The 27,156-nt window shown below is 47.7% G+C and overlaps 1 protein-coding gene and 1 pseudogene across 5 annotated transcripts in view; both read left to right on the forward strand.

Moving 5' to 3' along the window:
• NEXMIF (neurite extension and migration factor) overlaps window positions 1-20,300 on the forward strand; it is a 167,584-nt gene extending 147,284 nt beyond the window's left edge. For all 4 annotated transcript variants that reach the window (XM_076347431.1, XM_076347434.1, XM_076347433.1 and 1 more), the window contains 2 exons: window positions 11,297-11,421; window positions 15,256-20,300. In XM_076347431.1, the coding sequence (XP_076203546.1) occupies window positions 11,346-11,421; window positions 15,256-19,574 (4,395 nt within the window). In that variant the 5' untranslated portion in view covers window positions 11,297-11,345 and the 3' untranslated portion in view covers window positions 19,575-20,300. The remainder of the gene's footprint in view (window positions 1-11,296; window positions 11,422-15,255) is intronic.
• The window catches only part of LOC143164616 (uracil phosphoribosyltransferase homolog), a 269,486-nt pseudogene that overhangs the window by 218,839 nt on the left and 23,491 nt on the right, over window positions 1-27,156 (forward strand). The window lies entirely within an intron of this gene.

Here is a 27,156-nt window from a genome sequence, read left to right on the forward strand (position 1 = left end):
TCTGATAGGGAACCTTAAGAAGTCGAAAAAAGAGTTAATCGTAAAGTTTAGGACTGAGTCTTTTCTTCAGCATACCTCTGTGAAATCCATTTCCCTGTGCTGTTCTGGCTCCGTATTAAGCCGTATCTTTAAACAAAATTTTACACACCATTCTTCAGCTGAGTTACTTGGTAATACCCGGTGTGCAAGGGCCTGTGAAACATCCCCTTTCTTAGTAAGCTTCTGTAATATTAATGTACTTGACCTTGGTCTCTCATATTTCCTGATTAGGTTCATAGGAGGAGTTTGCTAAGCTTTTAAGATACTGTCTTGTAGACCTATCCGTAAATACTGCAGCAGAAAGAGAATTTTGGTAATAAGTTCATTTAAATGAAGCAATTCTGCCCATCAAGAAATCTCCATCCCAAACTATTCTTTAATGGCTTTTGTTATTTTAGACTAGACTGATACATAATTAGCTTTGGAGAGGTCCTCGTGTTTTTGTAAGGTTAATACCCCAGTATCGCACTGAATTTTCAACCTTTGCAGATTTATGAGAGGTGGGTTTTTTAATCATTCCGGCCTAATTTTCTCAGAAATGCAGGCCCTTAACATTTCTGATTTATCTTAGCTTTATATCCGGAGATTGAGTGAAAACTACATGTTTGGAATACAGTTGTTTTTAAGGAAGAAAGGCAAAAAGCAACGTTACGGGCTGTCTTTGGGCATCTTTTCTTCTTTTACCCATAACGGCTGGCGGGTCGGCAGGCAGAGCATGGGGCAGTGGCAGCAGTGGGGACCCCGCTTGCTAATATTAACCCCATCGAGGCAACCCCACATGCTAGCACACCAACGCCAGCTCTTCTTGACAAAGCAAAAATGTAAATTCTCAACTCATCTCTAAAGAAAAATGCTTCTGTTGCCGTTTTCCCGTTCAGTTTGGCCCGAGACTTTGCTGCGGTATCTTGAACGTTATTTTTGCAACTATCATGTAGTGCATTAAGTGCCCTCTTAATTTTATCAGCAGTTTGTCTGCCTACAGTGAATCCTGAGCGATCTGGAGTCGCACACTGAACTCGGACACCACGTGGCCGTCTGCCAGCGTGCCGGCCCACGCCCGGCATTGACCTCTATTGATGAAGTGAATCTATAGGACAGAAAGTTGGTACAATCTGTCACCTATATGCTCGCTACAGCTCTCCTCGGTCCCTTCCAGTGGGAGGGAGTATCTCCTCCATGCATAATCTAATTGATCAGAGCCATTAAAACATTTCAGAGCCCTTAAAATTTAGCTGTAAACCCACGTGGATCTGCTCGCTTACCGCTCTTCAGATAAGTGGCAGTATCTGCTTCCCCCTTCCTCGGGGGCTTGTTCAGGGACTTTCTCTCCTGGTTCTGGCTGAGGCAGGGTTTTACCTCGCACACAAGCTAAAATAGACAGCTGAGAGAGGAGATCCCTTTTAAAGTTGTCCAAAAGTGTCTGTTTTCTCTCCCAAATGAAACATCTGTTTTCCTTAGTATCTTACAAACAGGATTGACATCCTTTTTTAGCTTCTGTTTGGCTCGCCTAGTATTTGTTTCAGAGAATAAGTTTATTTGCTTTACTGATTTGCACAACGGTCAGTTTACCTCTAATTTCCAGTACTGGGTGATGTTTTGGGACCACTCTGCCAGTTTTTGAACCCCAGGGTTGAAAGGGCCTCAATCCTGGGCTACTCTGGTTTGGCTCGTTTTGAATTTTGGTTCATTGCTGATGGTGGTGGTTTGTGCTCTTATGATTTGTTAATAAGCCTTGTTAATGAGCTACTCACTCTCTTCGTGGCCTTGCCAGCCTCCCATAACAATTTATTGATTTGCTCTTAGATACTCCTGGAAATCTTTGCATGTATCTTGTGCTGAGAGGCAGCACACAGTAGATGTGTGCTATTCCCGAGTATTGGTTATATTTTGAGTTCCCGTCTACGGAAGTCAGGTCTGCTAGAAAATAATGAGACCAGCTGATTTATGACCCTCATGGAGCTATATAGAGCGTATCAAGTCCTAAAATTTGTGCCTGTGCCGTGGAGAAGTGAGATCAGGGTCCTTCCTCTTTCAGATACGTTCAGGTCTTGCTCTTTCAACAAATATGCCCTTTTCCTCCGTTCTTTGCAGTCTTGATGTATCAAGAGCTAAGTTTAGGAAATCCCTAAAATCGTCTCTTGCCTTCCCCTCATCACATCCCAGACAAAGATAACTTCTGCTTCTCTAAATATATTAGTAATCCTAATAAGCTGTAAAAAGAAGGAGCTAACCCTGGCTGGATAGCTGCTGCTATTAATTTTCTTCTCAGGTAACCTTTGATCGGGGTGGACCAGAAGTCCTCATCCAGCAGCCTGCCTGCTAAGACAGAAGGGATGTATTTAGCTCATAAAATTACAAGCCCTGTCCTGGGGAGCAAGGTGGCAGCTATACCTGTGACAGTTTTCATCGCTGATTTGTTAATAGGCTTGTACCAACGGCTTAATACTGGCTCTGTCTGTCGTCAGTTGTAAAACCGTCTTTCTTTGGATAAGGCTATTCATCTCTCTTAATAATTATAGAAATGTTTTAACTTTAAGGCCATCACACCTAAAACAAAGTTTGTATTCTTTTTCATTTTCAGGAGATGGATCTAGCCCTCAGTTTGCCAGGACTTTTCAGAACTATGCAGCTGGTGACACTAATTATTGCTTGATTTCCTTCCCCTCTTACGAGAGAGGATGACCGAAAAGAAACCCAGCGACTCTTCGTAATAGTTGCTCTTGGTAGCCAGGAATCCTCTTTATGCTTCTTGACCCTAAAATCGGGTGTATTCACTGAAACCCTTATGAATCTAGCTGGGCTCCTGCGTTTCCTCACCCTCGTTATTCCCAGGGGAATAGTGCCCTGTCGCCACAGCGTAAAATCATCCCACATCTGGTGAGGAGGGATATTTGTTTCTTCCTTACCTGAGTCATGAACTTTCTAACAGGTTCTCGACTGCCGTCTCTGGGGACATGGCGTTGAGCTGTGCTCATCTGAAGCCAGTGTCCTTTGCTTTTGGACTCAGACCGTCCTTTCTCCTCCCATTTCCTCGGTCTCTCTGTTCTCTGCTTTACTACTTGGCCTTTTTTTTGCCCATGAGGTTCCCCCTCTCCCCAGTTACTGCCCCATCTCACAGCCGTCCCTTGCACACCCGTAGTGCAACGATTCTTCGCTCTCCTTCTTTGCATTTTGGTACTCTCGTCTTTTGGGGTTAGCAGCTATCCTTTCCCTGGTACGGTACGGTATTATGCTGAAATACGCCGTATTTCAGACATTGCCTCATGCGTTTCAGCTTCTCCAGGATTTTAATTGCCGCCTTTTTCCCTTTATGATATACTGCTGTTCTTGATGTGTGAGAATACATTTACAGAGAAAGCTCCTTCTGTATTTTAGGTGTGCTTTGTCAGGAAGGCTATAATTTTGTTCACTTCCTTCCTTTTTCCTTAAAGTTGTTTGTGACAGGTCTTGAAACACTTGCACCTTATGTCCTCCCAGAGTAAGGTCAGAAACTGTCATTTATTTCAGAGTCGGCTCTAAAATAGTCTGCTCTTAATATCGTATCTCGGGGTCTGGTGGAGTTGGGGCTCGGGCTCTGCGATAATTGTTGCATCTGCTTTCAGCGGAGGAAAAAGTGGAGGCTTGCTATGAATATTAACAAGCCATCCATCCTTTACACCTTCTGGGAACACACTAGTTCTTAAATTGTTTCTTCTTTTCATGGTTTTTGTGTTCTCCATTTTCTCTGCAGACTCTTTTTTTATCAAATTCATTTCTTTCCCCCGGATTTATTCCTATTTGGAGGCTTTTATCTGTATTTATACCTAGGTTGCCGAACCTATTCTCAGCTAATGTTGACTCTATCAAACCTTACCTCCTTGAAGGGTTTCAGATGTCTCACTGCTGGGATTGACCCACAAAGGCCTTCTTTGTTTTCCATTTCTCCTTCACTTGGCCTTTTCTCCCACGTGCTCACCATCGTTGACAGGAAAGGCCCAGGGAACTGCTGGGAGACACGATTTCCTCGTGAGATTTTCCTGGGAAAATAACTTTGAAACCAGAACCCTTAAGTCCAACATCCTTTTTGTGGACCGGAGAAGCACTTTGTGATGGGCAGAGTGGGAGGATGGTTTCGCACTGTTCCTTTCCTTACGAACTTCGCCTTTCCAACCCTGACAGTTCTGGTAACCTCGTGTAGTCTTTGTATTTTTTCCTTGCCATGGTGCTGGGCAAAATTCAGAGACCCTTGGCCTAAATAAATTCTTGGAAAAACAGGTTTATTCAGAGAGGTACTTCTAGAGAACCTCTTTTTAGAGACTTAGTAGTAAAATACATCCCCATCTGCTGGCAAGTGAAAATTTTTATCACTTCACCCACCAGTTATCAAATTATAGTGCAAAACTAAGGATCAAGTGGAATCCGTGGAATAAAAGGGATTTGGGAATGTCAGAATCTGGTAGGAAAATAGCATCCTTCAGGTCAGTGAACGATGAGGCTGGCATCACAGCACCGGCTCCTGGTGTGTGGCGGGATCGCTGCCCCACCACACTTTCTCCACGGGAAGCTCTCTATCCTGTGTCCTGCCCAGGTTTTGTCAGGGCTAAAAGGAAGAAAAAAACAAAACCCAAGAAAAAAAACCAAAAAAAACCCCAACCCCAAACAGAAAACCACTCGGATATTTTCCTCTGCAGAGGTCTTGCTGCCCACTTCAGCGCAGGAGGAGGCGTGTGATGTGCTGGCCTTGCGTTAGAGAGGAGCTGTGCGCTCGGGGGTGCAGCCCGGAGGGGCGAGAGAAGCGGTTCTGGCTCTTCGGGAGAGCGTTGTTTCTGTTCACGGCTGATTCCTGGCAGACGCCCCTGAACTCTGTTTTGTGCTTCTGCAGGAGCGTTAATGAAGTCCTGCAAGGGCAGGAGATGTCGTTGTTGGGAAGAGCTCTGCATGTTCAGCATCCATTTCTACCGTGGATAGAGCTGAATTCTTTTCTACTATTACTCCACTGAATGTAAATATCTTGGAGACATTTACATGGTATTTCTTTTTAAGTATATAATGTTTTCATTCAAAAGTATCATAATTCTTAAAAGACCTGTCAGAGGCTCTGACATGTAATTAATTTCTCTAAAGCTCTTTTGTTGAAAGATACAACTGCATATATAGAACACCTGCGCTTATTCACAACTCTGCAGGAAAAAAAGCCACATCTTCTTCTTCGCTTTCTTCCCCCACTTCTCCATAAAAAGATTTTCCTTCACTTTGGATACTCCCTCTCCATCTACCCTCATGATCTGCAACAAATAAAAGCACTCGGTATGTAAAAGCTGTGTGTAAATAGGAACTGGCACGCTGGGTTTTGTCTGGGTGCTAGCGACCTTTTGTTTATTCAGCTTTAAGCCGAAACACTCTTGCAACTTTAATTATGGAACAGCTATTACTAACCCATAATCTAGTCCATCTAATACGATTCCCATATGTGTAGGTGGGCTTTCAGTCAGTCTAGTAGGCTGTTTATTTTTACCTGGTAGAGTTTTTTTTTTCTCTTCTGCTTGGGAGGAGTGTATTAAGCTTCAACAAGTATAATGCTGGTGCCCAGGAAATATGAACGAGGAGATGTTCAAGTAGCTGCGGATAGATATATAGATATAGATATATATGAGCGGCCAAGCACTGGATTACGTGGCAGTCATGGCTAGCTGGCTGGCTTTCTCCCCTGTAAGTGCTTCCAGGGCATCACTGCGACCATCACTGCTCCTGCTGGAAGATGCCGTGAGCCCAATCGCTGCTGTTTCCCAAGGAAGAGTCTGCGGAGAGTCCTCTCGGGGCGGGGGGAATCTCTCCAGCAGGTCGCTTGGCACGATTTCTCCTTGGGCCGGCATCTGGGGAACCAGGGCCCTCCGGCTGGGGAGGCTGAAGGGCACGTCCTCTCCCCGTGGCACCTCTGACAGCAGCAAGGTGATGGGTCCCTACCTGTACACTTTGTAAACATCCATTCAGGACAGCTGTGTGCAATACTGGGGGGGAAACGGGACATTTTCTGGCTGAGAAAGAAGCAAAGCGACTTGTTGCTTTCTTTGTAGAGAACAGGCATCGAGGAGATGCGTTTTTCCCTCATGGTTGTATAAATTGGTGGCGTTTCCCCTTCCGCCTTTGTAAAATGAATGTTAATAGGAACATGCTTAAATCCAAGCTGTACAAAAAAGTGCCAGTTTTAATGTGCCAGTCCATCGTTTATGTGACTGGAGATGAATGTGGGAACACGTCCAGATGTTTTAGCTTTGTAATTCGGGCGTTTCCTCCTCTGTTCTAGGTAAATAACCAGCACCCCTCCATTTCGTTTCCTATAGGGAGCATTGCTCGTGTTGCTGTTGCTTTGCATACCCTGTTGAATTTATAGAAAAAGAAATAATCTGTTTTTACTCCAAAGAACTGATGAAGGGATGTTCTCCCAGGATATTGCCTCCAAATATGGCTGGGAGCTAGTGGGGCCTCAGCTGGGACATTGGCTTTCATTCTCTGACCATATCTGCCTCCGCTCTGGCAATACCAATGCCCGTAAAACTTCTCGAGTATCATGTGGGTTTTTAAAACAGAACAAAAAAGTGCTTTGGGTTACTTGGCCATCTGGGCTGAGGACGCGTGCTCACAAGGCAGTGGGAGGTTTACAGCGGAGGGTCCGTTTTGGGTGCTGCGTTTGTATTCTTCCAGTCTTGTGCACGTGATCTAGTCGCTAACAGCTTTTGTACAACCCCATTAGCACAAGCAGTGGGAAAACTGACAGGAAACGTGAGGAATGGAGAATTTCCTCAGCTGTGATGCCGAGGGGTTTTTTGAGGTACTTGCAGTCTTTCACCTGACGTGAGTCGTAGGGCTGAAAGGGATTTCTCCAGGTCACCGAGTCCTGTGTACCGCTATCACGGACAACTGCATCCTGTCCTTCTGTCCATTAATTTGTCCATCTTGTGCTTAAAACTAGTTGGATTATTTTGCTTGCTTTCTGCGACTTCCTCCCTTTGATCTCCTTCCTTAGCCTGTATCTTTCTCTGTCGTGCCAGCTGTGATCTTAGCAGACCAATGCCCTGAAGTACGTGGTGCAGTCAAGAAAAGTCCTTCTGAATTCTTCCCTACGACTGAACCACCTGTGACCGTCGTTGAAGCACAGCCTGCCAAGCTGTGCTCCTGCCCTCCCCGGGAGACCTGGAGTTCATCTGACTCTGCGTCTTTGATCATCGTCTTCCACCCACTGTCCTCTTCCTCCATCCACTCCAGCTCCAGTCAAGTTCATAAACTTCAAGCTGGTGACTGATTTTCCTCCTGTCAGTTCTTCATAATAGCATGACCCCAGTCGCGTCTCTCTTCAATGGCCTGACGCCATCTGAAAGCTATATTCTCTCCCTTTTACTTTTCTGTCTGCAGATGGCTCTGTGTTTTGTGCTCTCCTGCTACCCGGTGTATTTTCTGCCCATCGCCTTTATCCCCCAGACCTCTCTCGGTTTAGTTTTTCTTCCCAGGGACCCAGCTGTTCTCCTCCTCTTTGTTATTCCCAGTCTGTGGTTTCTTCTTGGTCTGCATCGCGTCAAGCCCCTTTGTCAGCTTTTCTTTCGCAGTTGCCGGTGTTTCTCCCTGTCCCACTTGGGATCTGACCTTTCATGGTCACACTGCTCCCGAAAGGTCCTCTTGTTCAGTAGGTCTCTGCAAACTTCAGATTGTCTGTCTCATTCACACTTCATCTCTCTCCGACCGTATGTGAAGATCCCCCATCTGAACTCTTTCCAGCTTGTTTCTAGAGCTCAGCTGTGCTCTCCGAGTTACCGCGCTCGAGGCAAATAGTTGTCCGCAGGCACATCCCCTTCGTTCTTGCATTTCATCACCTTCATTGTCTTCTCCAGCCTTTGGATCGCATCCACGAGAAACATCCGTCTGCGCTTCCCTCCCCCTTATGCACACACATCCCAAAAAACAGTAATAGGAGATTAAAAGTCCCACAGGTGTCCCCACCTAGAAACTCTCTTCTTCTGCCTCCATTTGCTTGGCTGCCTGCTTGCCCATCGCTTGCCTTCTCAGTCTGTTGCCCATACAAGCCCTGCTCTCTCCTTGAAGGCTGGCCGTTGAGCATCTGTCAGAAGTAAGGAAAGGCAGAAGCCTCCCTCACGTATCCGTTTGCAAACTGCAGTCAAACCACCGACTCCACACACCGAAAGAGCAAGAAGCAAGCAGGCAGAGAGGCATGCAATCCATGCATAAGACCGTGCTCCTTCCTCCTCCGGTGGAAGTCCCAGCGGTAATAGGATGATGCCTTCTTTAAAATGCTTGGGATCTTTCTTGGTGAGCTCGCTAGTGTTTTATGTCCGCGTCGTTATTTTCTCTCTGGAGATGTTTTGTGCGCTGGAAGTGACAAATTTACATTATTGGAGAATTATTGTTTCTGCTTTTGTCCTATGTTTTATTCATTGCAAGCCGTTACTTTAATATGGCTGTGATTATGTTACCGGTTGAAAGCAGGCCACCTTTGGCATTTTACACCAAATTGCTATAAACCAGTACACCCAGGCAAAAATCAGGTCAGCAAAGCCGTGCGGAGACGATGCTCGTGCTTCTGAGCTTACAACTGCGGGTCTCAGCTTACCGTACTGATAAAACAAACGCTTGACTTGCAGGATGAAGCTTTCTACAGCAACACTGGATCAGCTCTTACCCTGCAACCTCGTTCCTGTGGGTTAAACACTGAAGAGTGAGGAAAAGTTCAGTAGTATCCTGATTTGGCTTACGTACTTGGATAGCTTGAAATGTTGCCGTGCTTCTCCCGTGAATATAAATATTGTTAAATATTTAAACGATGGTCATACTCCAAGTCCTTTCTAGGACTGAGGCTGCGTTTCTGTGAGAAAACATGGCCCGTCCTTTGGAGGACAGCAGGTCCAAACCAAACAAAAGCAGGTCCGTTTCACGCAGCACAGAAGCTGCCGCATGCATTACCGCAAGGTGCTGTGGAGGCCAGCAGTGTCAACTAGGTTGAAAAAAATCAGGGAAATTAATAGACTAAATTGTGGATGTAGTCTCTGAATGCTGGAGCCCCTCAGCTAGCGATAGTCGCAAGCGAGGCGCGATGGCAGGGCCTCTCCGCTTTTGCTTTGCATCTGCTGGTGACTGTGCACGGATGAGCCTCTATCAGAGCATCACCTCGGCACGTCAGAAAGACGGTGGAGGTCAGAGTGTACAGAAACGTTGATTATAACCTTCTGCGCGTTGAAGATGACGGTCCCATCATCCACACCGAGTGCGTTGAAGTGAGCGACAGGTTCAGATCTGTAAACGTGCACAGCCAAATGCGCCGTCCCCCAACCCTACTACTGCCCGCGGCTAATGGAAATGGAAGATCTTTGCACATTTCTCTCCCACCTGGCAAACCACGAGGGTGTGCAAAATGCATCTACCAGGTCACAGTCTATTGAAGCCCCTTACTCAACTCGGCTTTTCCTTCTCCCAGAGCTTCCTCAGGCAGCCCCCTCCCGAGAAGTCACACTGGCCCATGTGTGGGGCCAGTGGTGGTTCTCTGGTCTCCTGAGAAGCCTCTGGTTTTCCTGAGGCTTTAAGATATCTTATTAATATTTCCATTAATAGATATTTTTAAAAATTTATTAATATTTATATTAAATAAGATACATTTAATAGGCAGATATTATCAAGGAGGCATGGAGTTGTAGACCGTTACTGGAAAATGCAGAGCAGCTTCCACACTTAGAAGTTAATCTTCAAGCTGCATGGAAATAACTCCCAACGACGCCTGATCTGGGCTTTGGCGTTTCGAGTCTCTCCCGTTACAAGACGTCAGCGATGCTTCGGCTGGAGCTTTTCTCAACCGCCGTGGGAGCCCAGGGTGGTGGGGAGGGTGCGGGTGCTGGCGGGAGAGAGGGGTCTTGCTGCAGCAAACCGACTCGCGTTTTGAGAGCTTTGAAAGAGGGATTTGCATCAAAGTAAAACTCTCAGGGTTAGTTAAGTATTCCTCTAAATATGCAAAGGAATTGAGTTACTGATGCTTGTTATTCTTATCTTACTCTCGGTGTCACAACATCTTTAAGTTCAGTGAAGGTTTCACTTACTAAGACGGTTGTAAAGATTTCACGTTAATTAAGAGGACTCCACTGCAAATCTGAATATGAATGAAGTTCGGCTGCTGAACCCAGGGCAGTGAATACTGTGGGAAGAGCAGACATTGACAAATCTTGATTTAGGAAAAAAACCCCAAAACCAACCAAAAAACCCCACAAAAAACCACCTAAACCAATGCTTCAATCTAGTACCTGTTCTGTGAGAGAGAAAAAGCTGAGTTCAAGTTGCCAGAAGGAAAAAAATAGATTCTGACTTGAATTTGCAGTCAAAAAGGTGAAATTCTGTCCATCGGGAGCGCTGATGAGGGTTATCCTGTGCCTCCTGTGCCGCCCGTGCCCGGGAACTCAGCCGCAGCTCTCTGTCGCACGGTCTCCCTCTCCTTAGGCAGGCGATCGTTTTAACCTGGGGGGATCTTCAACGGAGGAAGGGAGAAAATCTGGGCCTGATTCTGATCCCGGTTTCATTGCTTGGGAGAAGTACCATCAAGTCCAGTCAGCCTCGACTGGTGGTCATACAACCGAGATGAAGCTTAACCCAGCGGGGACCGTAAGGGTGGTGGTAGGCGGCTTGAGAACAAGGCTTTCAAGGAAGGAGTTCTCGTGATGAAGTGTTTTGAGTGAAGAATGGGACTAGAGATATTTTTTCCCCAAAACCTGCTTTTTTGGGGAGTTTTTCATACCTGCCAGCACTTGGAAGACGAGAGCAGTAGCTGGTAGCTAGGGCGAGCAGTTGTCACTCGGGATATCTGCGGTTCTCCTCCAGCTCCAATGCAGGGTTGCTGCTGTCTGGCCTGGGGCGAGTCCCCTCCTTTTTATGTCTCCACTCACCCGTCTGGAGATAACAACGCTTACCTGCTTTTGCAAAGCAGTTTTGGGCGATGCGAAGGGTGCTGCGGAGGTGCAGAGCACCGCTCCACCTTCTGAAGAAGGACTTTGGGGAAGGAAACGGTGATATATAGCATTTTCACCTTGCTGAAATACATTGGACTTGGCTTTTGGAGTGGAAAAGTGAAAATACGATGGCCTAAATACGTAGTATTTGTCCTCTTAAGCAGGGTAAGGGCAGCATGTGAGGTTGTGCGGGGGTTTTTTATCGTTGTTATTTTTTATTCACGGTTCCTTGAGCTGATTCTGGGAATTGTACTGACTGTGGTTATGTTTCTGGAAATGTGCAGGTTGGCCAGATGCAGCGGGGCATGGAGTGAACAGAAAGAGGTTAAATTGATGGATGACCAACAAGAGCAGGATTGTGCCTCAGAAGACCAAGAAACTATCCTGATTAATGGGGTGAAAGAAAATGGTAAGGAACTTAATTACAGTACATGAGGGAGCAGCGACAACTTGCAAGCCAACTTATTTTCCTAATTCCTTTCGTGTATTTAATTTTAGCGGTTTGCAGGTATCTGCAATGTGGAGCAGTAGGGTAAATGTATATTTTCTGCACAGATGTCACTCCAGCTATGAATCTGCACCTTTTTAGGTCTTAACGAGTACTGCTTTTGCCCGTGTATAGGCATGGTTGGAAATGTTTATGTGCACGTGCAGTTTGAATTATGGATTTTAGTTTGGTTTCTTAGGGAAAAAAGTCATACGAGACTATGTAGCCCCTCTGTCTGTTGGGAATCTTTCCCTCTGTTTGCAATTACTTACGAACCCACTAGCCAATCTCAGCAAAATTTGACTGAAGGATACTTAGTCCCTACAAACTGGGGAAAAATTAGAGGTTGGGTAGAAGAAACAAACCCGGATTAGCGCCCATGGAAAGGGAAGGTTGGACTTGTGAGCTCGTTATTGCCTTTTCTGCGTGGCCCGCCAGCCGGCACGTGGGACCCCCTGGCCCGTAACACGGCTTCTGCGCAGGCATAGGTGCTGCTGGCCGCAGCCGTGCTCCCGGGAGCCACTAAGTCATTCCAGCTTCCATCGACAGTGGTGGGGAAGGATCAGCCCCTTCCAGCGGCCTGCCCAAAACACCTAACTTTGTCTGTATCTATTTAATCGATTCCATACTTGCTTTCAAAAGCAGTAACTGATGAGGAGCAACAGTGCTCTGCTGCCTGAAAACCTGATGGAAATAAATATTCCTCTGAGCATTTTCTCAAGTCATTGGGACTTTAGTAGCTAGCCACAGTAAATGCAGTGGCAGGCCAGCATTGAGGCAGGGCTTGACATTTTCCTTCTTCACCACATTTTTATGTGTAATTTTGTGGCTTTTTACATTTTGTATTGGCCTATAAATCTTGAGAGATATATATACGTATATAAATTTGACCCTGTTAGATATCGAGGACTTGGTCCTCTGACGGCTTGTATGTTCAAATCCTTCTGTCTCCTCAAAACAAGGTTTACTCCAGCAAGAGTGCGTAGACTCAAATGTTGTTCTTGTTCATTACCGAAAAGCTGGAGTGACTCCAGACACGCGGCAGCTCGTGAGGGTCCCGCAACATGTGGTGGTGGCAGGTGAAGCGTACGCTTGCGCTCGCCCCTGCGATGTAATTTTGGAGGTATCCGTCTTTGTCAGCCCATCTCTTTCATGACTACACATGGTAAAGCCGCAGCTGATGACAGCTGCTGGAGCTGCAAGATTTTCTAGCCGTGGTCCCCTTGTCTACTCTAATAGGCAGGAAAATCGGTGCCTACCTGCTCAGTAAAGATGGGTGATTTCTAGAACCTGATACCGCTTCCGTGAAATTCAGTTAAACGGGGCTTAAAAAGCACTTTAATTAAACATTGCTGTGTAGGAGTTGCTGCTGAATCCAAAGCAGTGAGCCAGCAAGTAGCTCTGGTGCCACCACCTCCCCGTTGATGGCATTGGGGATGGGGCTGATGCTTTTTGCCTCCTCTCACCCTAACTACAAACGGGTGCTGGCTGCAGCGAATCCAGAGCAGCCCTTGGGCTGCTGCAGTGCCCAGTTAGGGACTGGCCTCCCTTCGGAGCTGATTCACAGCAAGATGGTTCAGTATTTTTCCGCTCAGGCTTGCTCGTGTGCTTTTGGATGGCTGTTGAGATAAACCGGGAACGGTGTTTTTGCTTCTCCAGCGTTTTCTTTTTTAACTGTCGTCTTTTGGAGTATTGTTTACTTTAGAGCATCAATCGAACGTGCGCCTGGTTTTAGGATGATACAAGCCCTAGAAAATCAAGTTTTGGCATCTGTATTTCACAGGAGTTAAGTTCACTTATACAAGTATAAACCTAAAGAAACACCCAGTGAGAGTTTATTTTATATAGTAGCATCTCTGTGTATTGAATGCAGCATTTGAGATTGAATTTCAGCTTTCTACCTCCCCCTTTTTTGAGTCTTACAGCATTCACAGACATTCTTCTTTTATCCTCAAATTTCCCATGCTTCCTGTCAGCTCCAAGCTGATTTTTATTTTATTTTACTTCTGAAGTGGAACTGCACTGGTTAATTTGTTTTGGTGCTTAAGGAAAAAGATACCACCTCTGCATTTCTGATCTAAAAACTGGTGGGAGGGACTCAAAAATCAGCTTATTTCTTTATTTTAACCCTTTTTTGAGGGGAGGGAAGGGAAGCAGCACAGATTTGAAGCAAGTCAGTCTGGTCTTTTCCAAGCCACGCGTGTTGAAGATGTTTACAGGCATTGCATTGCACTTCTGGTTTGATTTGTGTAGTGTTTGGAAAGTTGTTTAAAGTCCTTAGAGCGCTGCATGGCTCTGACTGCGGCTTGCTTGTACTGGCTGAAGACTTTACCGACGGCTCCATCCCCGAGGCTCCCGTAGCACAAAACTGCCGGGAGCTTTTGGGATGAGATTAGGGGGATTTTGCCCTCCTCTCAGTTTTACGCTTGGCACGGGCAGGCAGCCCGCCGTCGCATCCCGCTCCTTTTCATATTGCCTACCTGCAGGTGGGAGCCCTGCTCTGCTCGGCAATACCGGCGCGGCGGCACAGTGGGTATTTCATCGTGCCGGTGGTACGTGTGCCTGCACGAGCCTTCCCTTACCAGCTGGCGTAGGCTGGCATAGGTGCGGGAGGAGGCTTGCTTCTCCATCAGTTTTGAATAAAAGCACTTGTTGCGGAGAGGTCGCAGCAACCGTGTAGGTGCCAAATCCCTTCGGATGCCCCATTTCTTGCGACAGCCTGGTGCTCCAGTTGCATTTTAAAGCGCTTGTCCCTCCTCGGAAAGCCTGCCCTGCTTCCGCTCTCGCCCCCCCAGCCTTCGGTGGAGCCACCAAAAAGGTAAGATGCGAGCCACTGCAAAAGCACCGGGCTCGGCTCTGAGCCGGCAGAGGTTTCTGGTTGGTGTGAATGCACACATTAGTGTATTTTTTTTTTTTTTAAATACAGAGATAGCAGAGCATGATCATGGATGACAAGACATCATATTTAAATTTCAAGGGTCATATCATCCGTTGAGCCAGAAGTCAGATAAAAGTATATTCATAACTTCATTCTGCCATAAAAGAGTGTGACGAGGTAAAAATAAAAAATCCTTAGGTTAAAAAAAAAAAATCCTTACATTATTAAAAAGGCATTTTTAGGTATTAGGGAAGAATGGCAAAACCCACAATAATTCCAACAGTAATTGCTTTAAACTCTGTGTTACCTTCTACTTTCCCTTGGCGTGGACAGTGACAAAAAGACTACTGGGTTTTTAAAAATAGCCGTAACTTTTTGACTCTCGAGCAGTAATGCAGTTCAGGTATGTTTAAGCTGCAGACACTGCAGGGGGGATACTTTGTTTCTTTAAGAATCTTATTTTTCCATTAATTTTTTTCAGTGTTAATGGGAACATTTTTATTAGGCTTGTTTTGTTTTTTAATAACCTTGTCAGATTTGAAAGGCAGTATCCAGGTAACGGTATGTATATGAGGAGGAAAGAACGGGTGGTTTTGGCTTTTTAAACGTACTCCTGTACCTCTTCCAGCTGGCTGCAGGGGGGAGAGTGTTCACCTCTCCCTTCCCTGCACATCACCACGATAATGAGATCCAGACGGGAAGGGTCGCGCACTCACGGGAAGGGCATCTGCCGCTTCCCAAAGGAGCGGTTGGGAAAAGTCGCCGCCAAACCCTAAGGAGAAGGGGCGCGGGGTGGCGAGCCCGAGCAGAACTGCAAGGGTTGTAAACCCTCTCTCTTTTTCTTTCTTTTCTCCCTGCCTTTTCCTTACCCCCTCCAGAATCGCACGCCCTGGACGGCGATGAGAGGCCTTGCACCGCCGCCGAGGCCGCGGTCACGTTCTCAGCCCTGACGACAGCTCAGAAGGAAAACCACGCGTGCCACCGGGCGCTGCCTCCCCTGACTTCAAAGAAGCCCTGCTTGCTGAGCCCCCCGTCGCCTCTGAGGCTCACGGATGTACCTGAGCACGCCTCGGATGACTCCTCCGCCCACGCCATCTCCCTCACGTCCTGCGTGACGAAGGGCATGAGCTCCTGGTCGCTGCCGGGTGACTGCGAGAAGGCTCCTTTCACCATGATGGAGCCCGGAGGCATGTCGGCGCTGACAGGCGACTGCTTGATGCAGCCGAGCCGGACCTGTCTGGGCTGCTTTATTGAATCAAAGGACGGCATTGATGCAGAGCCGGGAATAAGCTTGAAAGTGGGGGATATAAATAGGGATTATGACACCTGTTCGGTCTCTGATATAGGGATTCACTGCATGAGCACAGGAGAAACCATGAGATATGGGGATCAACTGCTTTCAGACCAGCTTTTAAGCTTCCCTATGCATAAATCGAGGGCAGCGGACAAAAGAGATGCAGAAAAATCTGACAGTGATTCAGAGGACCCCACTCAGAAAAATTATTACGAGGGATTACTATTAGACAAATGCAATGGTGAGGAACCTTTACTAACAAATCCCAACCAGGAATGGGGCTATTTTGAGTCTTTCATTAGTGAAAGTAAAATTGAGCTGCTTGACCTCTGCTCCAAAAATGAGCTTTCTGTAAATCTGTTTTCCGAGGAAGACGTGGATAATTACATGTTTGATGACGACGATTCCACCTTGGGAAGCGATGTCTGCTCCCTAAAGATTAGATACGAATCTTTCCAGGACAACGTGCGGGAGAAGACCACCGCCCTACAAGAAGACGCCCAGTTCAACTTCTTCCCCAGCGTGTTCGGCAACTGCACCAAAAGGGACAGCAGGAGCACCCTGAAAAGGGGGCCCGGCAGTGCCGCCGACCCTTCTCAATTCAAATCTGAGGAAGGCATCATCTGGGGGGAGGAGGAAGAGGATGGCGAGGAAGAGGACGGCGAGGAGGAGGAGAAAGCTGCCTTAAATAAATCTTGCAACAGCACGGAGATGGTGCAGTATGTGGGCTCCAAGAGGAGCCACTTCTTGGACTCGGTGAATTCCACGGAGGACTCCGGGGAGTTCAGCGATGACAGCACTTGCACAGAGTCCTCCTATGACGTGCTGCGGGATATCAAGGACTGCAGCCGGTACCTGTCCCGGGACCACTCCAGCTCCTTCATTCAGCAGAACTACGGGTTGCGGGCGAAGAGGAAAGTGCGATACAGCGACGACTACCTGTACGATGTGGACTCCATCGAGAACGAGAAGATCCTGGACAAGAAGGAGTGGCTCCCGGACGGGCCCAAAGAAGAGGACGATGACGAGTGGTGCCCCAAGAAACGGCGAAAAGTCTCTCGCAAGGAGCCCCCCGTTATCATCAAGTACATCATCATTAACAGGTTTAAAGGGGAGAAGCATATGCTGGTGAAGCTCAGCAAAGTGGATGCCAACGAGACAACTGTTACCCTAAACGAGGAGCTGCTCAGCAAATACGAGAAGCTGGCCCCACTGAAGGGCTTCTGGCAAGAGAGGCAGCAGAGCCGGCTGGATTTGCTCAGATCGTCTCTCTACCACAAGCAGAATTTCTATCTTAACGGCTCAGATGCTTCGTTCCTCCCTCACCCACGGAAGCGAAAATGCAAGCTAGCAAACAGGCACCGGATTCAAAGAATTAAAGCCATCGAGCAATCAGTGAACAAGCCGGGCTCTTGCTCCTCTGATCACAAGCAGCCTTGCAGCAGTAAAGAGGACGCGGGCCTGAAAGGGCTGCCGGCGTTAGCCATCGCCACCCCCAGCTGTGCCAACGGATTACACATAAATGACATCACGGGCATCGCCGCCGTGAAATGCAAATCGCAGGAACGGGAGCACAAGGGGACGGAGAGGAAAGTGCTCCGCAGAATCAAATTCAAAAGTGAAGCCAGGTTGAAGTGCAAGAAGATCAAAGCTGCTACCAGTACAGCGGAGGGCTCCCCGGCGCTGGAAAACCAGGACTCTGCAGCGCGTCTGAAGGATGAAAACGTTCCTTGTGCTTCAGACAGCTCCCATCTCCCGGAGTGCCATGAGGATAAGGTTGCTAAAAATTCTCCTTTCCTACCATCCACCTCCTCTTCAGACAAGCCTCTGCCATCTGCTAATATCACCACCAATGTACCCCTGATCCCCGGAGGGTATCTGCAGACGTTGTTAGATGCTTCTGATTTGTCAAGCAACACCGGTATCTCATACTTCGCCCAGCATCCCTCCGAGCAGCAGCAGCAGCAGCAGCACCCGCTCCCCAGCATCGTCCCGGCAGAAAAGCCCTTCCCGGCTCTGCAGCCGGCGCAGAGCTGCGTGCTCTCCCCGCCCTCCGAGTCGGAGCTGCAGCAGTCGCCCGGCCACTTGGAGATGGAGCAGAGCAGCTTCGGTAGCATGTGGCCGGCCAGCAAGGCTGCCAGCAGCAACCGCCAGGACTTCCCCGGCGACATGCGGGAGGCGGCCGGGCTGCCGAGCGAGTTTGGCGGCGGCAGCGGCGGTGCCACAGGTGCAGACGGCCTCCCCGCCTCTGGATACACTCAAGTCAATCTGAATAGCAGCAAATTGCTATACCAAAAAAATTACATGCCGGATAGCCAGCAAGTGCAGTCTGATGATTCTTATCAGTCATGTCATTTTAATAATGGAGAGGGGCGCTTTCATTTCCAACGAGGTACACTAAGTACAGATGATGGCAGGCTCATTAGTTTTGATTCAGTGGGTTCATTGTCAGTTAGTTCTAGCAATTACAGTTCTTTAAGTTTAAAGTCTTGTGAAAAGGACGGTGAGGATGATATTAATGACGATTTCTTGGCCCACTGCAGTCCCAAGCTAGTGATCCAGCAGAGCATAGATGAAATCACCCCTTTGAAGGAGTCCACGGACCTTTTAGACATTTCCAACTTCACGCCTGATAAGTTCCGCCAGTCGTCGCTTTCGGAGATGTCCCCTCCGGACACTCCCAACCTGTCCCCACAGATAGCTGGCTCCGACGCCAAGCCCCTGGGCACCCTGAAGGGCTTTCAGGAGAGCCCCCAGGCCACCCTCAACAGCTCTGAGAAGGTCAAGTGGAACTGCGGGGTCCTGCAGACCGAGGATCAGGCAGATAATGGGTTTGCTTTAAATAATCACCAGTTCCAGTTCCATATGTTCAACGATGAAGATTCTGTCAGCCTTCTCGAAAAGAGTCCATGCTTGTCAACATTTAATGAGCCATCTGGTCAAATTAGCACCAATAGCAAAGTGTCAAAATCGAAGAGGAAAAGTTCATCCAGCAAGAATGTGGGTACAAACCAAAGCTCTTCCCAGAAAGCCACCCGGAAAAAATCGCCCAAAACCAACAAAGGAAACGATAAGCCGCAAGGGAAAAACTCCAGGCAGGCGCCCAAATCTGCCAGGAAAGGGAAAAACGCGGCGGGAGTCAACGGCGAGAAGGCTCCGGCCGTTGGCGGTAGGGCGGTCAACCAGCTGAGCAACGCGGCCACCGCCACCAAGGGCCTCGCCGAGAGCGCTCAGCATTGCAGCCCGGCCGGGGTGAAACTGGGCAAGCACAACGGGCTCTCCAGAGAGTGGGCGCTGGGAAAAGAGGGGGGCGCGGGCTGGTCGGAAACGAGCCTGGGCAACGCCACCAGCCTCCTGGACGATGATCAGAGGGAGTTTGAGGAACCTTCCAACATCCTGTCCAACATCGCGTCGGGAATGGCGGACGTCCAGAGGTTTATGATGGCCTCCATCGAGCCCTTGTGGGGGCCTGTTGGCCACAACAGCGTTCCAGACATATTCCGGTCACCGGAGTCCAACAGCCTGAAACTGAAAACTCTTAAAATTTTGGCAGGGACATCCCAAGAGTCGAAGAAGAAGGCGAACGGCGGCTCGCCGGGGGCGGCGAAGAACCACAAGTCGAACAACAAGGGCTCAAGCAAAAACGGCAAAGCCGCAACCTGCGACCCCGGTCGCCCCAACTGCTCAACCGGGTACACCACGGACATTCACGCTCCCTTTTTTGATAAAAACTATAGTAACCTGAGCACTTTAGGCAATAACGGACCTACCCATAAAAAACTCTACCGTCATAAATCCAGTTCGAAATCGCTGAGGGATGAGAACTGTAAAATAAAGCGAACGGACCGCGAACAGCCCCACAAGGACCCCCCCGTGACAGCTGCTTTTGAGAAACTGAGGTAATGCTGCACCAAACTGGCTGGAATGCCCCTTAACCTCCCTCCCACCTGCTAAGCCCGCTGTTCCTCAGTTTTTCCTTCCTGAAAGCAAAAGTTGCATGAAAAAAGAGACGTTCCCCTTTTACAGTTTTGGTTGGTTTTGGTTTTGGGGTTGGTTTTTTTTTGTTTGGTTGGTTTGGTTTTTTTTTTTAAATGCATGAAAATACTTATTACTTGCAAGCTACCTAAAAGAATGACCAATTTTCTGGCTTGGCTGGGGTTAAAAAAAACTAACAAGGCTACTCTTTTCTGCTGTTTGGCTTCTTCAGTTTTTAATTACTTATTTATTGGGGGAAAAAAAAGAAAAACCATGATTACATGCTCTTTTTAATGATTTTGACGAGGAAAGACTTTTTTTTTTCGGAACGTTTTGTAAAAAATAAACCACACACACACAAAAAGAGGTTATGCATCCAAAAGCCAAGATCTCGAAACTTAAAGGCTCTTTACTTTGCAAATGAGAACTCGTTCCTAATTGAGCTTCACGTGGCAATTTTGAGTGCTTTCTGGCCCCCTCTGCTGTTTATCTCCTAACCTGCATCATCTAAAGCTGCATCTTCTGTACCCGCCCGCCTTTAGCGCGTACGCTCCGTCGTGGTGACTCCAGACGAGCTAACTAAGATGGCATCAAATGTTTGATTTTTTCCTGCAGGGAATCAGACTCCATTCTTCTTAAAGCAGAAACAACATTTTTGGGTTTTCCTGTATTTGAAGAAGAGACTCCCTTTTCTAGAAAGACGGTTGATGTTTGTTTCTTTTTTTTTTTTTTTTTTTTTCGGTTGGGGTTTTTTTCCCGTCGGTTCCTTTTCGAAATCTGCCTTGTGGTATGTTGAAATGTAAGTGCTGAAATGAAGAGTTTGAAATTGTGGGAATTTTATTATTTGAAAGCAAACCTAATCTGGTATTCTCTGTGAAAGACTGTTTTAAAAGTCATACTGTTGTACAGTAGTTTATGCACTATTACCCACAACAACAAAAAATTGTGCCAAACTATGAACAAGTGACTGTATTGTATATATTTTTACTTCTCTATCAACATTGGGTTGTGAGTGTTTTCTGCAGCTATGCCTTTTGGTTTTACTAGAAACATTCCAGTTGTTAAGTACTAACCACCCCCCTTTGAAAGCACCTGTAACTCACGATGAAAACGATATTGTTCACTTATACAACTTACCAAAAGTTTTATGGACATGACTAAAAGTGTGCCAAATTTACTTACCTCATTTCATGGATTCACCCTGTGGTTTAAAGCTCATAAAGGGAAAACAAACAAAAAAAAAAAAAAAAAGAAAAAAAAAGGAAAAAAAAGGGGAAAAAAAAAAAAAGAAAAAAGGAACTTTGAAACCGATGCTGGGAAACGGTAATGTCCTCTCTTTGAAACCATGAGCAGAAAAACTTAATGGTGAAATGTTGAGTTTCATTATAGGAAAGAGTTGAAATGGTGGAGGAGTTCAGACAACCGCTGACGGTAAGTTTGCCAGGAACTCAAGTGTCTGCATCTAGAGACTACAGAACAGCTGCTTTTCAAGTGTCTGTTTTCTTAAAGCAAAACCTGTAGCTGAAGATCATTTGAAATGCAAAGTTACATTGCTAATTCTTTGTATCTCAGTTTTATATATTTTATAAGAACCTGGGATAAATTCTAAAATAGGTATAAAAACAGAACTAATACGTTTCATACATTTATTGCTATTTACTTTTCCTTTGAGTAGTTTCTTAAACATTTTCGATGCAGAGCCTGTCAAAAGCGCTCTCCTATCATAGCTTTGGTGTTTCCTAAATGTCTAACCTTGCGATGCCAATATAGTTTGAACTTTCAAAAGCAAAGTCATTAGTTTCGAATACAACTCTGAACCTTTCCTTTGACTCAGTTCGTAAGATAAGAAAAGAAAAAAAAAAAAACGGAGCTATTTGTGATCTCACCGATCAGGGCCGGATCATACATGACTGGACTTTATTAAGACAGCGTTAAGTATTGAATGCTAAATGTATTCTCAAAAGGCCTTATTTGTAACCCTACTCACCACACCCTCGCCCTCCACGAGAATAACAAACCCAACAAATACCTATTTTCCTTGTGCAACTGAGAGCCTGTGCATTTTGCTGCTGATTTCTTACGAAACCTTGATATGCAAGAGCCCTGCTAACTGGGAGCTGTTGGGAGCAGAGGGATGCGAGGCTTGGACACGTTTATGCAATAGAAAACGATGAGGAAGAGGAGCCTTAATAGCAGTCGGACAGATCACGTTCTCGACACGGTCGCGAGCATAGAGGTGGTGTTTCGCAGAGGACAGGACTAGACTCGGGTTTCCTTACAAGCAGGTTTTCGTTTCAGCCCACGCGCAAGGCAAAACAGCAGAATTGTTTTAAGTTAATTTAGCAAAAAAGCAGGCTGAACACTTAAAATTGAAGTGGCGTTGCAAAGTGTCGACTTAGAATCAAAAGGTTTTCAGCATTTGCAGATCTTGAGGTATAGCTTAGGCTCAGCTCTGCAATCCCGGAGAGAACAGCACAGTAATTGCATTGCATTTTATTTAACAGATGAAAGAAGGAATTTTCAGTAATTCTGAAAACCATCCTACAAATTCATTTACTCCATGAAAAAATGAAATGCTGGCGTTGCCCGGAGCGAGTTGCTCCGGATGAGACCACTCCCTGGGTACCCCGCGGGTGGGAGCAGGGTGCAGCATCCCACCCCGGCTCTGGCTCCAGGAGGGAGATCCAGAAGATGCTCAGGATTTATTTTGGAGACAGAGCTGTGCTAGGGCTTCATCCCTGGGCGTTTGGCTTACCTGCAGCCACCGTGCTCTCCCCTGCTTCCCCAGCAGCTGTCTTTTCTATTCGTAGGGTCATCAGATACTACAAGCTCCAGCCACTGCCGTGGTGTTGGCGTATCCCGTTTTTTCAGCGTTCCTCCCGCGTGCCGCAGGATGAGGGGCTGCCGGCTCCCTTCTTTCGGATGTTCAGGCTGCTGCTCCTACGGAGACAGGTCAGGTCCAGGGCTGGGATGCGGCACAGCCCTTCTTTTTGACCCAGAACCATCGTTTGAAAGCCCGTTTTGACTGGCCTGCACTGTGCTCGTTAGGCTTAATATTATGAATATGGGACTCGTAATAAAATACCTTGTACTGAAACAGATAGCAATATTTATTGCATTCGAGAAATGTGCAATAGGGCATGAATATAAGGCATAAAACGTATCGTCTATTTTATTATATGTTGGAAATCCATGAATACCCAGCTAGGTGTTTCAGGACAGTGTTAATCACAAATACCAGCTGCCTTGTTGCTCTCTCCTTCAGTCCTTCTGTTGCTCCCATTTCGCTGCCATCTTCGGTTGTCATCCCATGTCCTCCCCAAAAATCTCTGACCACGGAGATGTCAGAGAGCCCAGATCCCTCACGGTGTGGCACTGGCCTTTCTCTGCATCTGAAAAAGTGATCTCTCTGCTGATTGACTCCAAAACTCGGAAATTGCCTTGAGCCAACCATTTGCCCTCCTCCCTTTTGATCTTCATAGATTCATAGAATCGTGGAATGGTTTGGGTTGGAAGGGACCTTTAGAGATCATCTTGTCCAACCCCCCTGCCGCGGGCAGGGACATCTTCAACTAGATCAGGGTGCTCAGAGCCCCGTCCAACCTGACCTGGAATGTTTCCAGGGATGGGGCATCCACCACCTCTCTGGGCAACCTGGGCCAGTGTTTCACCACCCTCAGCGTATAAAATTTCTTCCTTAAGTCCTTCTCAGCTGGGCTGCTCTCAACCCCTTCATCCCCCAGCCTGTATGGATACCGGGGGTTGCCCCGACCCAGGTGCAGGACCCTGCACTTGGCCTTGTTGAATCTCATGAGGTTCACACGGGCCCACTTCTCGAGCTTGTCCAGGTCCCTCTGGATGGCATCCCTTCCCTCTGGCGTGTCGACCGCACCACTCAGCTTGGTGTCATCTGCAAACCTGCTGAGGGTGCGCTCAATCCCACTATGTCATTGATGTCATTGATGAAGATATTAAACAGGTCCCAATACGGACCCCCGCGGGACGCCACTCGTCACCAGTCTCCATCTGGACATTGACCAGATGGACCACTACCATTGACCACTACCCTCTGGATGCGACCGTCCAACCAGTTCCTCACCCACCGGACAGTCCACCCATCAAATCCCTACCTCTCCTGTTTAGAGAGAAGGATGTTGTGGGGGAGCATGTCAAAGGCCTTACAGAGGTCCAGACAGACGACATCTGTAGCCCTTCCCGTCTCCACTGATGTAGTCACTCCATCATAGAAGGCCACTGGGTTGGTCAGGCAGGACTTGCCCTTGGTGAAGCCATACTGGCTGTCTCAAATCGCCTCCCTGTCCTCCATGTGCCTTAGCACAGCTTCCAGGAGGATCTGCTCCATGATCTTCCCAGGCACAGAGGTGAGGCTGACAGGTCAGTAGTTCCCCGGGTCCTCCTTTCTACCTTTTTTAAAAATGGGTGCAATGTTTCCCTTTTTCCAGTCACCGGGGACTTCACCTGAGTGCCGTGACTTTTCAAATATCATGGAGAGTGGCTTGGCAACTCCATCAGCCAATTCCCTCAAGCCTCTGGGATGCATCTCGTCAGGTCCCATAGACTTACGTTCGTTCAGGTTCCTCAGGCGGTCTCGAACCTGATCTTCTCTTACGGTGGGAGGGACTTTGCTCCCCCAGTCCTGTCTTGCGGTCCATCCACTCGAGAGGTGCGGGAAGAGAGGTTGCCAGCGAAGATTGAGGCAAAAAAGTTGTTGAGTACCTCAGCCTTCTCCTCGTCCGTTGTTACCAGTTTGCCAGTCGTGTTCATCGGGGAGGGGTTATGCTTTCTTTGACCTTCCTTTCCTGGCTGACGTACCTGCAGAAGCCCTTCTTATTATTCTTTGCGTCCCTTGCCAAGTTCAGCTCCAGCTGCGCCTCGGCCTTCCTGACCCCATCCCTCCACAACCGGGCAGCGTCCCTATACTCCTCCCAGGGTACCTCTCCCTGCTGCCGCTGCCTGGGCATTTCCTTCTTGCCCTTTAGTTTGACCAGCAGGTCTCGACGCAGCCATGCCGGTCTCTTGCCGTCCTTTCCTGATTTCTTACACCTGGGGATCGAGAGCTCTCACGCTCTAGGGAAAGCGTCCTTAAAGACCTGCCAGCTCTGTTTTGCTCCCTTGTCCCTGAGGGCAGTTTCCCAGGGGCTTCTATTGACTAACGCCTCAAATAGCTGGAATTTTGCTTTCCTGAAATTCATCTCCACCTGCCTATCACTACCTCAAGGTTTTCATCGCTTCCCACCTTTGCCTCATTCCTCGCCATACGAGCTCGCCTTTTCCACTTGCCCTCCTTGTCAGTATTCTTCAATTTTTGTTTTTCACGACGCTGTTTCCAGCTGTGGGAGGAGTGGGACGTCGGTCCCATCCATCCCTGCCCACCATCCCTGCACCCCGGGGCTCCCCACGCCTCCCTGCGTTGGCTCCCATCTCGGCTCATCCTCTTGCCCAGTCCCAGTGCACTTCCAGCCTCCTCTCGCATCTTCTAGTTGGGCTCCTGGCTGTTTGGAGCGACTAATCCAAGCCACGCAAAAGACGTTTATTCTGCAGCATCCCTTAAAATGTATTTTCTACTTCATCTCGTTTCACTCCTACTCTGGCGGCCTCCCACTGGGCGCCCTGTGAGAGGACCGGTGTCAGTGATGCTGCTCTCCTAAGCCGCGCTGTGCTGGCACACTGCGGTGTGGGCGACTTATAATTGGCAGTGAAATTAGAAAGCAGAAACCGGCCGCTTGCAAAGGAAGGTCATAAAATCCCTCCGAGAGCAGACCCAGGCGGGGCAGTTCAGCGTGAGCCCCTGGCTCTTGCTCCACCTCCCAGCTGGAGGCAGGAGATGCCTGCGAGCAGGGGAAGGCGGCACTCGCCGCCCTCCTGCAGGAGCGCAGGTCTCCCAGGGTACGGGGGGAAGCACCCATTTCCCTGCGGCCACTGCGCCGTGCGGGGGATGTCCTGCAGAAAGAAACCCTACAGCGACCTAGCAGTAGCCAGCCCAGCCCCAATGGCCGTAGTTTTGCTGGAGGTACTTGCATATAGAGGTTTTGTAAATAGAAAAATATCAGTGATGGGGATTCAAGTAATAGGGGTTTTTTTAAAAAAAAATCTTACCAAGTTTACAGCTTGCTTTTCTTTTTTTAAGCATGAGGGGTTTGGGGGTTTTTTTGAAAAACAGCTCGAGAATAATGGCTTGCGGACCAGATTTAGCCAAGTGTTTCGGGAGGAGGAGGAGGTCAGCAGCAGCACGCAGGGCTGTCCCTTGCTGGCGCTGCGCTGTCCTGCCGAGGCCAGGTCTGCACGGAGAGAAAAAGCCAAGGCTGGCTTCAGCCCGGCGGTGGTTGCTTTAGCGAAACCATTGCTGCGTGGCTTGCTTTTTTAAACAGTCAGGAGCGCTGTTATTTTTTCCGCCATTACAGCTCAAATGAGCCACAAACCAAAATAAAGATGTTTTAAGCATTTTCATCCTTTACCTGCTGGACCGTATTCTTCTTTCCCTAAGTTCCCGATCCAGCAAAGCACTTAGGTGGGAGCTCGCTCCCAGGGGCTCCTGCTCGCTGAGTGCTTTCCTGGATGGCAGCCGGCCGTTGCTGTTAAGTCACGAGAAAAACTCCCTTGAAGTCAGTATAGGCGAGAAGAGGATCAGGTGCGTGGACTTCAGTTGGTGCAGGATCAGGCCCTCGGTCTTACTTTCTCAACTCGGTGCGTTGGACTTTGCCTATGCAGCTCCCAGGGGGTCCAGTGGAAGTTGCATGGTTCAAGCCGCTGACATCTATTTGAGAATGTGCCTCTTTATCTCTTCAGCGTGTGAAATAATGCAAAAAAAAAAAAAAAAAAAAAAGAAAAAAAATATAAAATAAACAAAGTACAATGTCTGTGGTAGAAGCAAGGCTTTTCAAATCTGTTTCTCAGGTAAACAAGTGACACTAATGACAGTGGAGTAACAGCCATCTAAGGGAATTGGGATCTAAAGCAGGAGGATGCCCTCCATCTCGCAGGATGCTTGGGTTGCCAGACGCGTTTACTGAGCCTTTGAACACTTGGTGCGAAAGGAAACAAGAAATAAAATTGGTATTCACCACTACCCTTCGCTAGATAGACAAACGTCCATTTCAAAAGCACAAAGGGAAGACTTAAACATAAACTAAACCACACACACACACACACACACACACAAAAAGAAAGGTACCAGTTAAACTCCTTTTGTCTCTTACTCCCAGTGGGAAGCAGGGTAGAAATCCAAGGAGCTGCTCTGTTCCGCTGCCCGCGGCGCCGGCCGGGGCATTTCGACTGCTGCCTCCAGAGATGTGAATGTACTGCTCCTTGAGTTCCCTTCCATAGAACTAGAGGCACCTCGTTAGGAAGTTGCTCCTGTTTTATGGTGCTAAAGAAAACTTTTATCCCCCCCTTGAGCATTTAAGAACTATTAAATGGCCCTTTTTATGAATGTAACATATCCATTTCTGTTCCACATTTTACACTGCAATTTTAACATGTTTGGAAATGA

The sequence above is a fragment of the Aptenodytes patagonicus genome, chromosome 9, assembly GCF_965638725.1.
Source record: "Aptenodytes patagonicus chromosome 9, bAptPat1.pri.cur, whole genome shotgun sequence".
Lineage (NCBI taxonomy): Eukaryota > Metazoa > Chordata > Aves > Sphenisciformes > Spheniscidae > Aptenodytes > Aptenodytes patagonicus.